Source organism: Tachysurus vachellii, chromosome 8 (assembly GCF_030014155.1).
Source record: "Tachysurus vachellii isolate PV-2020 chromosome 8, HZAU_Pvac_v1, whole genome shotgun sequence".
In the NCBI taxonomy this organism is placed as follows: domain Eukaryota; kingdom Metazoa; phylum Chordata; class Actinopteri; order Siluriformes; family Bagridae; genus Tachysurus; species Tachysurus vachellii.
The window spans coordinates 8,755,907-8,771,501 of NC_083467.1; the positions used below are offsets into that span (position 1 = coordinate 8,755,907).

The following is a 15,595-nucleotide window of genomic DNA, read 5'->3' on the forward strand; positions in this document are numbered from 1 at the left end:
TCTCTCTCTCTCTCTCTCTCTCTCTCTCACACGCTCACATGCTCAGGCACCATGCTGTGGGTAATGGATTGTAATATGTGGTGCTCTTTACTCTTGTCATAGAGCACTGCTCGTTCTGCTTGTGTTGTGACTGTGCAGCGATCTAGGGGCATATTGGTCACTTTAGCTGGAGGTGAACCAGCAGGGAGGCTTTTTACAGTGAAACAACACTTCAGTGGATCAGTGTGCTGACATTTTTTAAAGTGTGCATTGCAGACGGTGACACACAAACATTTACACAGCTGGGAGATGAGAATTACACCATGCTTACCTGTCAAGAATTAGCACCACTAGAGCATCTTCAGTAACCACTTTATCCTGATCAGCGTTTCTTGTATCTGGGGAAACTGGGTGTGTTATGATACACCGTCAGTTTGTCATTGGTACCATGCACACACACATTTACACACTCATCTACATGATTAACACAGCTGACACAAACAATCCAGATATAACCGGATAACTCTGAGGAAACTCCACAGACATCGGGAACTTAAAATAGACACTAACCCAAGTGCAGGATCAAACCCTGAAGCAAACCCTATCTATGCCATCCTCTAAATGACCTCCTGTGCATCTCACAAGTTCGGGGCTTGTCTAGAGGGTGCATACCATTCATCTTTTGATCAGATGATATCTAGTGAGGTTATAATCCTGAATTAAACTGTGAGATCTGGTAAGCCTACAGTACATAGGAGCAGACAGAGTTTATCTCAGAGGACAGCTTGTTATTTCTAATTGTTGTGTTTGAGTATGTTTTTGTGGTATATTTACATTTACAATTACATTTACAGCCATTGGCAGACTTTCTTATCCAGAGCGACTTACAAAGGTGCTTTTAAGTCTCTAGCGATGAATACATTAACAATGGTTCACTAGGTTACAGACTTACCATCATTACCATCATCATACCATCATCACCTAGCCATTACCAAAGATAAAATCAATCTAAAACTGTTAAGGGTTTCTTTTTAAATATACACATAAAACAAACAGGGCGAAAGTGCTAGTTTAATTGTTTCAGGAAGATGTAGGTCTTCACCCGTCATCTGAAGGTAGTCAGTTACTCAGCTGTTCAGACCTCTAAGGGAAGTTTATTCCACCACCTCGGTGCCAGAACAGAAAAGAGACTAGCTGATACCTACCTCTTTCCCTGAGAGATGGTGGGACCAGTCGAGCAGTGCTGGTAGATCTGAGGGAGCGAGGTACAGTGTGAGGAGTGAAAAGAGCTTTGAAGTAAGAGGGAGCTGGTCCATTGGCTTTGTAGGCAAGCATCAGTGTTTTGAATCTGATGCATAAAGCTACCGGAAGCCAGTGGAGTTATTGTAGCAGTGAAATAAGCTTTTATGATATGCAAGAGCTGTTTATAACAACAACCCTAAACCTCAAAGTCACTACAGTTAACAAATTACAGGCAGTTAAACCCATTTTAATGTGTCGTATTAATCTCACACTACATTTTAAATTAAATACAAGTTTTATCTGTCAAGTACACAACCATACACGATACAGCGAGCAGTTAAAAGCTTCTGCCTGTGACAAAAAGATAAAAGCTTTTATAAAGGATTTACATTAACAAGAATGTACTTATATACTGTACAGTTAGAAAAGGAAGAGAAAATTTTCCATATGTCTTACGAATCATCTTTGTTTTTATTTTATGTTGTAAACATTTTGCAATCATTTCTTTTTCTATTCAATTTTTGTCTCTAGCATCGTCTGCTCAGCAACACTTAGCGAAGATGCTTCGTTCATTAGCTCCCATTAAGCCACATTTGCCATGTTCACTTGTGTAATAAGACTTCTTGTTGATATTTAAAGGTCAGGTGAAATGGCAAAGCCCTCCAGTCCAATTTGCTGGTGCTTATTGATCAACAAGAGCCTCTTTTAGTTTCATTTAACCCTCAGCTACAGACAACAATCAGGTGCTGCAGTTACATGAGTGCTGTGACCACAGAGGATCTGACTGTTTTCTAAATAGTGTTTTTTTTCTGCCATTTAAAAAAGTGATGTAGAGAAATCTTTGGACAGTTTGTCTTAAAGCCTGAGAAGTCTTTTAAACATCATCCTTAAGATATTACAAAAAAAAAAAGAAGACATTGAAATAAATTGCATTTTATGTAATAATTAAATATTCATAGTTTTCTCAGAATTGCCAAAAGTTGCTGTATTGTCACTTTTCTTTTTTGGGCCTTGAACATCTTAATATTTGATTAAAATGTAGAAAACATTTGACCTATTAGCTGTAAATAGTTAGTAGGTAAGTTTGTGGTCTTGTCGCTTTTGGTAGTAACAGAATATCTGATTAAATGTATATGCGATCGACGCTTCTAGGAGAGTAAATCTGGTAATCTGTGCTGGCTCATGGTGGACTACTGTAGACATTTTGGAGACTTTTGTTCCTCTCCGCTTTCATCTGCACTTTCTTTGAAATGAAAGCTTAAAATTAAGGGAGCTACCAGAGAGCGTGCCATATCTATGTATATAAAAGGTTTTTATTCTCCTTGACTCTTAAAGCCTGGGAAATTAGGATCATTTGCTGTTCTATTTACTATGGTGACTTTAAAAGCACTGGTCCTTCATGTAATCTTCTTCTACTTCTTCTTCTTCTTGATGCTTTTATGGGTTTATTTATTAATCATTTGTTATGCATTAATATTTAGCAGATTCTTATGATATTAATTATAACAACAACAACAACAATAATAATAATAATAAGCAAGCAAATATTTTTCTTCTTTGTATTATTATTATTATTATTGTTATTATTATTATTATTGTTATTATTATTATTATTATTATTATTATTATTATTATTATTATTAGCAGTTTTTGGTGTATCACATTTCAGTAAATGGATCTTAAAAGAACTAACTCCCTAACTCCTCTTTTCTTAGCGACATAAAGGATATTATTTAGAGATATTATTCTAAAGAAGCTTTTTCCACTATAGACAATCTTTTGTGTATAGTGGAAACATTCTGAATAAATAAATAACAGAATAGTAACATTTTTCTCTAAGAGTGTACTGTACTTTTTTATTATATGGACAATTCAACAAGCAACTGCTTCTGCAGTAAATTAACATGTTAATGTTAATTCACCTTTACATATTATCATATGAATGAAATGCTTGACACTTTCCATTTGTTCACACTTTATTAAATGGGTGAGTGTAAATATGTTATTTTCTGAATCTTTTATTTTATGTACTAAGAAACGTCTTGGATTCAAGCCACGGATAAAGTACTGAATGAGACTGAAGAATCTCTAGGCAAATAAATTCCTTTAAGAAAGTTGGGGCGGACTGTCAGCTTTTACTAACAATGTTATCGCTGAGAATAGAGCGTATAAATAGGGACGAGGCTGTCAGGCTTGGAAAAGCTCTGTTACTCCCTCACAATTGACAATGCTTTTGCTATGGAGACTCGCACATTGAAGAGGAAAAAGAAAGTAGGTATGCGCACACTTTCCTATTTCAAAAGATTATCATCATGATTGCAGTTTTCTTTGTATTTTTTATTCCCTGCGCAAACTCTGTTTATTATAGCTGTTTATAACATATAGTCAAGTAAGCTTTTTTCTCATTATTATAAACTCAGGGGCTGAATGTTTTTGTTGACTTTGTGTTCTGCTGTTGGCATGTTTTTAGCCTTTATCTCTAAGCTGCCAGTCATGTAGTGTACATGAAAAGAATATGCTGACAGATCGGAAAGGGTAGTGCAGAAAACATGGGAACCACAGTAGCAGTGTGAATAACTCATTGTAAATTTGTAATAAAGGGATATAATAGATGTTTTTAGAAGTTATTGGAGTGTGAGGAGTTTTTTCAAATTTGGCAAAGATGAACTAGTTCATAGCATAGCGCAAAAGAAAGGGAAAGGAGGGAGGAGAATGTTCCGCTGAGTTCATCTGAAGGTGGTGTGCTGTACGAGCAAATACATGCAGCTAAAGCATGCAGCCAGTGAATAAACCATCCAGATGGTGTGTGTGTGTGTTCTAGATCTGTGAGACATTTCACTAATTTAATTACTTAAAAGGAAATGCAGTGAGAAGCCATGAAGTCTCAGAGTAGAGATTATAGGTTGTGACTGTATTTACATTTGGGTTGAAACACTCACAAATAGTTTAGTTTTGATGTACAGTTTGACAGAAAGTGAATACGCATTTAACTCTGAAATAATAATAATAATAATAATAAGACAACAACAACTATAATTATTAATATTAATATTATTATAATTATTATATTTATTATTGTTGGTAGTAGTAGTAGTAGTAGTAGTAATTTTATATTAATTCATTATGTATTAATAATTATTGTTCTTTCTTTCTTTCTTTCTTTTTCTTTCTTTCTTTTCAAAATGATTTAAGCTGTATTTATACCATCTATTCCACCAGATTTTACTGTGAAATAAACATGTTTATTATATAAAGTGTAAATAAAGTTCATTATATTTGAATAATTAATAAGTATATTTATGGTATAAATAAATAAATCCTATCCTCTTCCCAGAGTAGTGCATATACAAAACAGTAGCATGATGTATGAGAAGAAATTGCAACATTTACAGTACTTGGTAAAAATGGAGACCAAAGATGTACCAAAGAGAGGGAGAGAGAGAGAGAGAGAGAGAGAGAGAGAGAGAGAGAGAGAGAGAGAGAGAGAATGAGATAGAGTGTGTGTGTGTGTGTGTGTGTGTGTGTGTGTGTGTGTGTGTGTGTGTGTGTGTGTATTTATTGTTGAGCTCACAGTGTCCGCTGCTGGTAGGAGCGCAAACTGCAGTGCTTAATAATAATCATTCAATAATAAAAACTACAAATAAAACTACCCCCCCCCCCCCCCCACTCTGTTTGCGTATGCTGCTTATTCACCATTGATTAAGGGCGCTTCACTTGCAGAAACGTGGCTGTATTTTACAGATACATGGCTTTAGATGTCGCTGCTTTTGCTATTTCGATCAACTTTCTGTGTCTCATCCGGTACCTGTATATTTTACACATACCGTTTCGTGGACAATCCAGGTTATAAGAACACACAATATTTATATATTTATATTTTATGCTCGTTGTAAGTGCGTGGGGTTTTGAGAGGAAGAGTCTGGATTGTGTTTCATGAGTCACAAATGAGAAGAGCTTGAGGAGGATCTTTACTGGCACAGTCTCCCAAAAAAATCAACTCGATATTTCATTATGGCGACAAACAGTAGATGGCTCTCTTGAGTTTTTATTGCCTTGGCCGTGATCGGGTTTCCCCAGTGGTGTTGATCTAAACGAGAAAATACCCATTGTCATTGGGCCATGATATTTCTAGTACCACGGTGATCATTATGATGAGCTTAACGGAACTTTATCAGGTGAGAGAGGGAGAGAGAGAGAGAGAGAGAGAGAGAGAGAGAGAGAGACGAGCATGAAAGTGTGTGTAGGGCAGGTGTTATAGGCACGCTGGTGTTGCTGTCCATGGTGCTGAACTTTTGCCTAACCAAAGATCAGGCTAATATCAACAGGAATAATCTCGAAATGTAACGAGTATCAAGAACCATTCCCGTATTATTATTCCCGTAGTGAATAATAATAGTAATAATAATAATAATAATAATAATAATAATAATAATAATAATAATAATAATAATACAACTGTTAATTGTTTATTAAGAAGGAAACCCTCGCATGTACTGATGGTTGACTTGAATCTCAGAGCAGGGCTGATGTTTGCTATTACTCAGCTGCAACAGCTGTGCGAGTGTAGAAGCTCGTTATCAGCTCTTAGTGAACAGTCTGTCAGAAAGCCGCTTGCTGGAGACACGGGATAGTTTCAGACGTTTTTAGTGGACGCTTGGCTTCTCTCTGTCCGTCTGAAGTGATGCTGAAGAAGGGGTTATTGTTGAGGACTTGTTGATGGCGGAGACGCGTCGATCTGTTGGTTGAGACAAGAGGCGCGCGCCTTTTTCCCGCCTCACAGCGAGACACCACACACACACACGCACACACACGCAGAGTGTGCTCTGGGTTGTTGGACGACAGAACACACCGCGAAGGCTTTAAAGAAGAAACATCTTTTCGAAAAGCGTTTCGACTTACTTTTTGTTGTTGTCTGGGGTGTGTTTGTGTGGGTGTTACACTGGGCGGTCGTTTTCCATTGCATTTTACTGACATGCGTGCGGAATGCCACGCGCGCGCCGCCAGTTGGAAAGGCAACATTACGCGCATCGCATCGTTCTTGAATCTCCTGGCGACTTCAGGAAATCATGAATGCATGGACAGCGTGCTTTAAAGAGGCGCGATTCCTTCGCTCAAGCTTGTCTCTGCGTGTCACCGTCACACCTGTCACAGCGCCTCGTCACAACGCTCTGGAAGCGATCAGCGGAGCTCAAAAGTGCTGTGAATATATGTGAGCAGAGACGCGCAGGACGCAGAGCTTCACCTTATGAGAAGGTGGACATCCATTTTTCCTTCTCTAATCGGAAGCAGGCGGCTTTGCGTGGACGCGTCTGTGCTTGGCGCTGACTAACCGGAGCTGATTAAAAAGCGCGAGAAAAAGGGAAGAGGAAAGTTCCGGATACATTTCTCTCTCTCTCTCTCTCTCTCTCTCTCTCTCTCTCTCTCTCTCTCTCTCTCTCTCTCTCTCTCTCTCTCTCTCACACACACACACAAACACAACACCTCTCTCTCTCTCTCTCACACACACACACACACACACATCTCTCTCTCTCTCTCTCTCTCTCTCTCTCTCTCTCTCTCTCACACACACACACACACCTCTCTCTCTCTCTTTCTTTCTCTCTCTCTTTCTCTCATTCTCTCTCTCACACAAACACAACACACCTCTCTCTCTTGCACACACACACACACACACACACACACACACACACTTGTGAGGGTAAGCCGCGAATGCTTACGGAACCGGACTACTAACACAATAAACACGTTTCGCGGGAAAAAAACCCTCAAAATTAAATTATGCAAGTACGCGTGAGCGGCGAAGATGGACTTTGGAAGGATCTCCGCTGCTAGTAGTTGAATTATGTCAACACGGTGTTTTAAATCCGTATTTGTCTTTTGGGAACATTGCTGAATAACAGGCTATAAACTGATCTAGCGGAGTGAGCGAGGGCAGCGCGTGCGGCCGTGACTATGGGACAGTGATAGACGGCGCGCGTCGTCTGTGCTGCGTTCAAGAAGAGTTGTGCAGTTTTTGTGAGACATGGCAGCGGCGATTGCGAGCGGCTTGATCCGGCAAAAGCGGCAAGCGCGGGAGCAGCATTTAGACCGACCTTCCACCAACCGGAGGAGGAAGAGCCCAAATAAGAACAAAGGTCTTTGCAATGGCAACCTTGTCGACATCTTTGCCAAAGTACGAATCTTCGGCCTCAGAAAGCGGAGACTACGGCGTCAAGGTGTGAGCAAGTTCTCTATTAATGTAAACGACATGCAACGTTCACTACCCCTTATAGAGGTTTATCTATGTTGTCTATATCGCCTATATTTATATAAACGTAGGTTGTATGTTGATTTATTTCATTCATGAGCGCACGAACGCACCTTTTTGTGTCTAAATAGGCGGCTTTTATAGTGGATTCGTTTATTTTTTATTTTAATCTCATAGCAAAATTTCGAGACTGAATCCTCACATACTGTAGTCCCTTACTGAATATCACACGCAACAATAATGACCAAAAGTACAACAGTGTATTACAGTACTATTTATTAGGGTAGTATAAGTTTAGGGAAAATTTAGTTGGCTATAATTGAGACTGCTCAGTATAGTCATAAAAAAGGTACTAAGTACTAGAGTTAGAATAAAGGTTTTTTTTTTTTAAAGTATTCTAACCAGAAAAGAGTATTAAACCCATTTTAAAGTATACACCAAAAAAACCCTGTTAAATGGACAACTAGTGTAGTTTTTATTAATTCCTAAAATTGATTGAAGTTCAGCTGGACTTTTATTAAACAGTTTTTCATCAAGCTATAATTTACTCCCAACACAACCTACATGCTAATTTCTGTGTTTCAGTGGATCTCTTTCACGTAGGCCACATGTATTCATGCGGATTAGGCCTAGGTATATTGAAAAAAAAAAACTTTAAGAGGATTCTGTAAGTGATACTGATTTTTTATTTGATTTGTTTTAATTTTTTCTGACATTAAGTGCAATGTTTTTTAAACGTATCTGTACAAGTTGTTGTCGGTGAATCACAGGTCTCAGTAGAGTGCAGGCTTTACAGCAGCAGGTGTTTCAACTTGTTGCTGTAAAGATGCTATCAGAGAGTATTGTTGGCAGCATTTAGCAAATTCCCATCTCTGTGTATATGCCAAGCAAACGAATAACTCACAGTGTTCAGATTCTAATGTGTCGCCATAGAATTGGCAGCATTGTGCCCATTTTTTGCTGTTGGAACCATTTTCTTTTCTCTCCGTGCCATTACGTATAGTTTGCATGTAAGCCATAAATGTCCTTATAGAACATTTATTTTAGCTGTTTTTTTTTGTTGTTGTTTTAAATTACATGGAAAGTTAGAACCACTTAATCCCGTCCCACCAATCCCTAACCAAACAGTATAGAGGTGTGTGGGAATTAATATAAAAAGATTGCCTAATGTATAACTTACAAACCTAAAATCATATATGATTATTATTCATAAAAAAGAAACCTATTATGGTATCCTACAAAGCATGGATTTTTATGCATTTCTGCCGAGTATAAGCTAGACTGTGTATTTGTTTTAGTGGTTAAAAGAATATGATAGCTACCGATCATTGCCATTTGTTGAGCCATCGATGGAAAAAAGCTATAACAAATGCCACAGGTTGGTGTTATATTTCCAAATAAATCATCAGGAAAAAGATGTTGCCACAAGAGGCGGCGAATGATGAATTATCCCCGGAACGTCTTGGATATCGTGCACCTGTGACGGCCATTTTATTACATCTGGCAAGCAGCTCATGGCTGCCCTGTGTACTCACAGTGTTCGAATCTTGTGTTGAAGTATGCTGAGGAGATGCTCAACTAAGCGCAATCAAGCCTGCCTCCCCTCTTAAGAATGTCACATGACTATATGAGGAGCCCCAGTGAGACGACCACTGGAGAGGCTGATTTATCATGGTTTAGGGGCTGACGGTGAGTGTGGCCACAGTTGGGGGAATCTTACTGTGTCCTTGTCTGTGTTATTTTGGATGGAGAACCCTCAGGGAGCTGCCTCATTAATTTCCATTTGCTGTGGGATTTGGAAAATCTTTAGTGAAGGGCTTCTTCTTCTTCATAAAAAACAAAACAAAAACAAAAACAACCCCCCCCCCCCCCCCGCCCACCTTTTTTTTTCTTCCCTCTCTTTTTTCACTTGTATTTTATTTCCTCTCACTAACACATAACCCATCCACTAAAGAGGATCAGGGCTCTGTTTACTCAGCTTTAATTCAGCAGCAGCAGCCACAAGGAGCATGTTTTCAGCAAATAAACCTGAGCATGGTCACCATTATAGGAAGCAGTAAGACGCTAAAGCTAAGTTGCCTTCATGCCCAGGCTGGATGTAACCGGGACATTCAGGGATTTGGAGTACCCTCATGTAGAGAGAGCTGTTTTTCCTTGCAGTGAACCAAACATTGTCTAAATGTACCCGATCGTTAGTGCACTTATCCTGGGATTGTCTAGAGATATTCAAAAGATCTTGTTCATTTTATAAAGACACTTTTTTTCAATCTTCCAGTGATTAGCTGAATAGCATAACCATACAATTCAGCATAATATTTGCAGAATCAAATTTGCTTAAAACAAAAGTACAAGCACGAACTGCATTTAAAGCATGCACCAGCGTGTGTTTACAGTCTTATACGAGGTCCGTTTGGAACGACTCCCACTAAACATTACGAAAAGAATGGGATGATGTATCACTTTGTCTTATTTCATTCCCTGAACTCCCAGACAAACCACTCTATTATAGAGACAAGCTCTTTTTATATGCAGAGGATTCACAAATTAGATTGCAATGAGAGACTGCTTTTGTACTAGCAAGTGAGGATTTGACTACAGTCTTCTCTTCTCTTCTCTTCTCTTCTCTTCTCTTCTCTTCTCTTCTCTTCTCTTCTCTTCTCTTCGCTTCTCTTCCCTTCTCTTCTCTTCTCTTCTCTTTGCCCCCTCTTCTCCCCTCTGCCCTCCCTTCCTCTCCACCCCTGTTTGCCCCTCTTCTCTTTATCTCTTCTCTTTTTTTGAACAGATTATCTTATTTATTCTAACACTGGCCTTATTTTGCATTTGCTACCCATGTTATTTCCCTTCTGAAGAACGTCAGTTCTAATTACACTATTAGAAAAAAAATCCTAAGCAGTATCGTTCATTGTTGCTGAAGTACGTCTTTCTTTCACATGGAAACCTGGATCTCATTTCATTTCAGTCATTTTAAGCACATACATGGGCCGGAATTGGATTTTAAGGTAAAACATTAAAGGTACACTGTGGAGAAGGAGAAAGATACCGTGATGGTGAAACCCCAGTGATAAGGAACGGTACTGTTTAGTTCCCTTTTTTCCTGAAAGCATACTGTCTATCACAGACTCCGGAGCCTTGCGCCAAATGGCTTCAAACATGAAAGGCCTCAGCCGGCCAGCAACACCAAACACAGCTTGTATTCATTTAACGTCTCCTTTGTGCACCTATTCACTTCAGTTCTCCAGATTAAAGCAGGGATATGCCTTTGATTGCCTCCGAGCATTGTACTGTGGTACGCTTTGTACCTTTTTGGCGTTATCTAGCATTCTGAAGAGAAAACAGATTAGAGTTTTATGCAGCTCTTAGTGCTGAGTATGTAAATTGTCTGAAAAGGAATAAAGTCTCATAGTGTCAGTAGAAAGCAGAAAGCTAACGTCATGCTTGTGTGAGTCGTTTTGAACAGACACATTATGTAATGTTTGTTTATCAGTGCCAATGTAGAAAGTCTGTATAAACAAACAGATGTATGAAATGTAGAAATTCATAATCGTCTGTAGACCACTTTGTGACCTTCAGCTGACCTGAGAGATTAAATTCAAATCTGTTCTTTCGGGATACGTCACATGCATCTGCAGTCACATCGCGTCACTGTAAACTCTGGTATGCTAATAAACAGGAGACACAAAGTGACAGGTCTCCCTTAAGGCTGACTACATAATGGCTTGATTTGGCACAGCGGATTCTGATCGGTACACGTTATGAGTCCAATTATACCGTTCAATGGGACGGAAGATCCCCAGTGGAGATGTGCTTCTAATCTCTGCTCATGCCATGTCTCATTAATATGTTCGACAAATTCTGAATTCACCTCATTATATTCCTCTTAGCTCCCTGTACCTTCTGGATGTTAGGTAACACTTGTAAATACTGCATTGTGCAGAGTTGTCTAAAGGAAGTCCTGCCCTGCTGCCCTGCTAATTGATACCTTCCCTCGTGTCATCTTTACTTTCGGGTATCAGAGGGCCGTAGCATCGTGCTATGTCAAGTTAAGAGCAAACTGATCTGTTTTTTTACTTTCACTGGATTTTTTTTCACTTTTTCTTCAGCTGAAGCACAGCAAATTTGATTGCGCTTATATAAGTGGCAAAAAAATTCTCAAAAGCAAGAAATCCTGTCTGTTGCACGCCCACATAGCATTAAGATCCTCACAATCTGCAGTAAAAGGAGCAGCACTCTGAGATCCAAACAGCATCAGTGCTTGTTCAGTGTTCACCTTGACAACAGCGCTGCGCCTGCACGATTATGTAGGCTGGAAAAGCCCCTCACTTTTTCCAGAAGTGTCTTAAGTGGGTCAGTCACGTTTTTTGTGGTTAACTCTGCAGCTGCTGCTGTATACAGTAGAATGTGTCCCCCTTCTGTCAGATAATGGCTTCCCTCACTACCATCACCACCACCACCACCACCACCACCACTACATTGCTTTTTCTCTTCTCACTTTCATTTCGTTTCTGTCTTCCTGCTGATAATGTTCCATCTCTCTAAATCGGAGAAGTATTAGAATACGTCATTCTTACCTCTAAATGCTTCTTTAAAGGGTGCCTAAATTGTCACAACACTTATTCCTGATTTGCAATCACACCCTATTCAGCGGCAAGTTGCTACCACTCTAAACTGTCACAGACTTGTGAGAAAAGCCTTGTGACGAGACCTTTTCTTTTCTCCCCGCAATCTTGAATGTAATCAGCCATACAATTAAGAAAGTGTCTTTTTTTTATTGTATTCAGAACGTGACTAGTGTGGAATGAATCGTTTTACTTTTCTTCGTTAATCCATACAACCAGCAATTTGCCACTCATACAATGTTGTTAGGTGCATTTTTTTTGCCTAATGAGGTCCAGATGGCATAAAGTCTTTGCATTAAAAAAAAAAAAAAAAGGTTTTCATTGTATTCCATAACAGGATAGCAAGCTGTAAGCCTGTGAGCAGCGATCAGGATCAGATCTATCACACTGTTTCATCTGAGAGATTGTTTCAGTTCCGATATGCTCATGCACTGATTCTAAAGCATTACTTTTTACATCACATTACTTATTTTAAATGTTGAATATAAGAAAATACTAATAATATAATAATTTATTTTATAAAAAATATAAAAATGTTCAATGTAAAATTTTAATTATAGGTTTTATATATATATATATTATTGTAAGTTTATAAAGGTTTATTTTTTTTGGTTTAATATAATATTAAATGTGAACTAAAGGTTTGAATTGATTATAATGGCATAATAATGGAATTTACCAATAATAATTGGTAAAGGAAATGAAATAAGCAGGACATACAGGACATAAACACTGCTAGCAGTGAATACACTATAGAGCAGTGCACTGTTGTGTTTTCTGTTAAGATGTAAACAAACGCCTAGTTGAAAGGACGTCCGTATTTCCTTCTGCCTTTCTAAACCCACACACACACTCACACACTTCAGCTTGTGGGGCAAAGAAACTCTTTAAAACTCTGTTCATACTGTGTATTAATTATGCACCAGCAATTAAATCTACCTGAAAAATTGTGTGTGAGTAATACAGGTCCAAGCGTCTTTCTTTCTTTCTTTCTTTCTTTCTTTCTTTCTTTCTTTCTTTCTTTCTTTCTTTCTTTCTTAATTTTTTCATATTTATTTTTTGGCCTGTTTTTTTTCCTATCATTTGTTAAACATACATCCATACGAAGGACAGAAACGGTTTTATGGATGGTTTCCATTTCTTAAAAGCTTCTACTTGGAACTTGATAAAGAAAAACTAGAAAAACTCTAGAGAATTTGGAAAACACATAGAAATGAGACAAATTCAGGATATAAATGTGTGTGCTGGTGTTAATGTTGGATTTCCATGACCTCCTTTTAAGTGAGCTCTCCCTTTACTTATACTTTTTCTCCAGGATGTTTACCTGTGAGCTTACACATTCTGCAGAATAATCATGAAGCACAGTGTGTGTGTGTGTGTGTGTGTGTGTGTGTGTGTGTGTGTGTGTGTGTGTGTGTGTGTGTGTGTGTGTGTGTGTGTTTACATTGGTCCACGTAGACAGGTTTTCTTTACTTTCCTTTACACAAAAAGCCTTGGCGGTATAAAAACAAAACAACACACACACTCACACACACACACACACACACACACACACACACACTGGTTAAGGTAGTGAGCCTCAGGGGCAGCTGAGAAGTAAATCAGAAGTAATAAGAGATGACAGTTCTTCAGTTACAGCCTTCAAACACACACACACACCCACACTCACACACACACACACACACACACACAGCTCTGATAAAATATTGAGTCCTGCTCTGAAATAAAATAGGTCCTTGATTCTTATTTGCTATTTTGACCTCAGTGCAGTGGTCAGTAAGAATCAAAGCAGGCTTTGCTGTTAAAACAAGCATATTTATTTATTACATTTAATCATTGTGTACAGAGAATAAGCTGCTCAGAGCCAGTACATACAGAGACACATTTGAATCTTATTTGTCATAATAATTTAGAATCAACCATGAGCTTTAGTAAGGAGCTTTATACAAGTATACACAGATTGCACATACACTTTTTTTAAACATGTTTCATCAATCTCTCATTGATTTCTGTAATTAGACAAACCTTGACTAATGTTTTACATTTTTATTTCAATTTATACAACTGAGCAATTGACTGCCTTGCTCAGGTGTCCAGCAGTGGAACCTTGGTGGACCTGGGATTCAAACTCATGACCTTCTGATCAGTTGTCCAACATCTTAACCACTAGGCTACCACATCCCCACGTTCTCATTCTACAGACCATATGATAAATGTCTACAGATAACTGTCAGTTATCCTACAACGAAATGTCTTTGGACTGGGAAGTAGGAATCGAACTCCGAACCCTTAAAGTGCGAGAGAAATGGGCTACTAACTACTAAGCCATCAAGTACCCTGGATGTATATCTGACTGTTCTTCCTCAAATCTTCTTATTGGTACTATTATTTTTAAACCACTGGCATTAAAACCCATTTACTATGTGATTGACTCAGTAGACACTACATTTATAGTAGTAAGCAGACGATATCTTATGGAAATCATGTGCATACTTGATAACATGGTCCACGCTGTGGACAGGCTCTTGTCTTTACCCTTCCAGAGTGGTTAAGGCTCTGGGTTGTTGATCGGAGGATTGGGGTTCAGGCCCCAGCACCTTCTCAGCAACATCTGCCACTATTGGGCCCTTTGGCGAGGCTCTTAACCCTCTCAGGGGCAATGTATCATGGCTGTGGGCATGTGAATAAAGAACATCTCTGTGATGTAATGTATATGTAACAAAATAAAGACTTCTATCTATTTATTATAAAGGTGCTAGAATCTCCTTTTAATGATAAAGAAGGTGCCAAATTTCATCATTTGATGCTTTAAATCAATACATTATCATATACATCATATACAATAAATCATATATATATATATATATATATATATATATATATATATATATATATATATATATATATATATATATATATATATATACACAATAAATAGTCCATTTGGTGTGATTCTGTTAATAGGTTGAATTAGGATTTTAATATCTGGCACCAACACACCCTCTGATGCCTCGCAGTGAACCTAGAGGGAGACGTATGAGCTGTTTGATCGGACTGAAAAACAGGACATAATGAACATGCCAGAACTTTCCAGAATAATAAAAATCAATACAGAATGAATTGTTCTCCATTGTTTCTGATATTATAATAGATGATTGTACTGAATTATGAATGGTAAAACATGGGTAACACTGTAAGAACTACATTAACGCATTCAATTTTTTCTCTCTCTTCTCTTTACAGATCCCCAGCTCAAGGGTATAGTGACCAGGTTATATTGCAGGCAGGGATACTACTTGCAAATGAACACAGATGGATCTCTTGATGGGACCAAGGATGACAGCAGTAATTCTTGTGAGTGGATTCATTTTTTTTCCCCAGTTATTCAAATGTCAAGTTTTCTCTCACAGAAGTTGTTCCTTTTTCTAATAAAATAAATATTTTTTAAGGCTACTCCAGAAATACTGACAAATATCTGCACACTGTCAAGATGTCAAGATCCCTGGACAAG

General features: G+C 38.3%; 1 protein-coding gene across 2 annotated transcripts in view; it reads left to right on the forward strand.

Annotated features, from left to right (window-relative positions):
• fgf14 (fibroblast growth factor 14) overlaps window positions 1-15,595 on the forward strand; it is a 136,580-nt gene that overhangs the window by 80,575 nt on the left and 40,410 nt on the right. Inside the window, exons 1-2 of one of the 2 annotated variants that reach the window (XM_060876095.1) lie at window positions 6,827-7,436; window positions 15,328-15,438. In XM_060876095.1, coding sequence (XP_060732078.1) covers window positions 7,244-7,436; window positions 15,328-15,438 — 304 coding nt within the window. In that variant the 5' untranslated portion in view covers window positions 6,827-7,243. Of the gene's footprint in view, window positions 1-6,826; window positions 7,437-15,327; window positions 15,439-15,595 lie in introns of those variants that run through there. The other variant, XM_060876096.1, reaches the window with a different exon arrangement.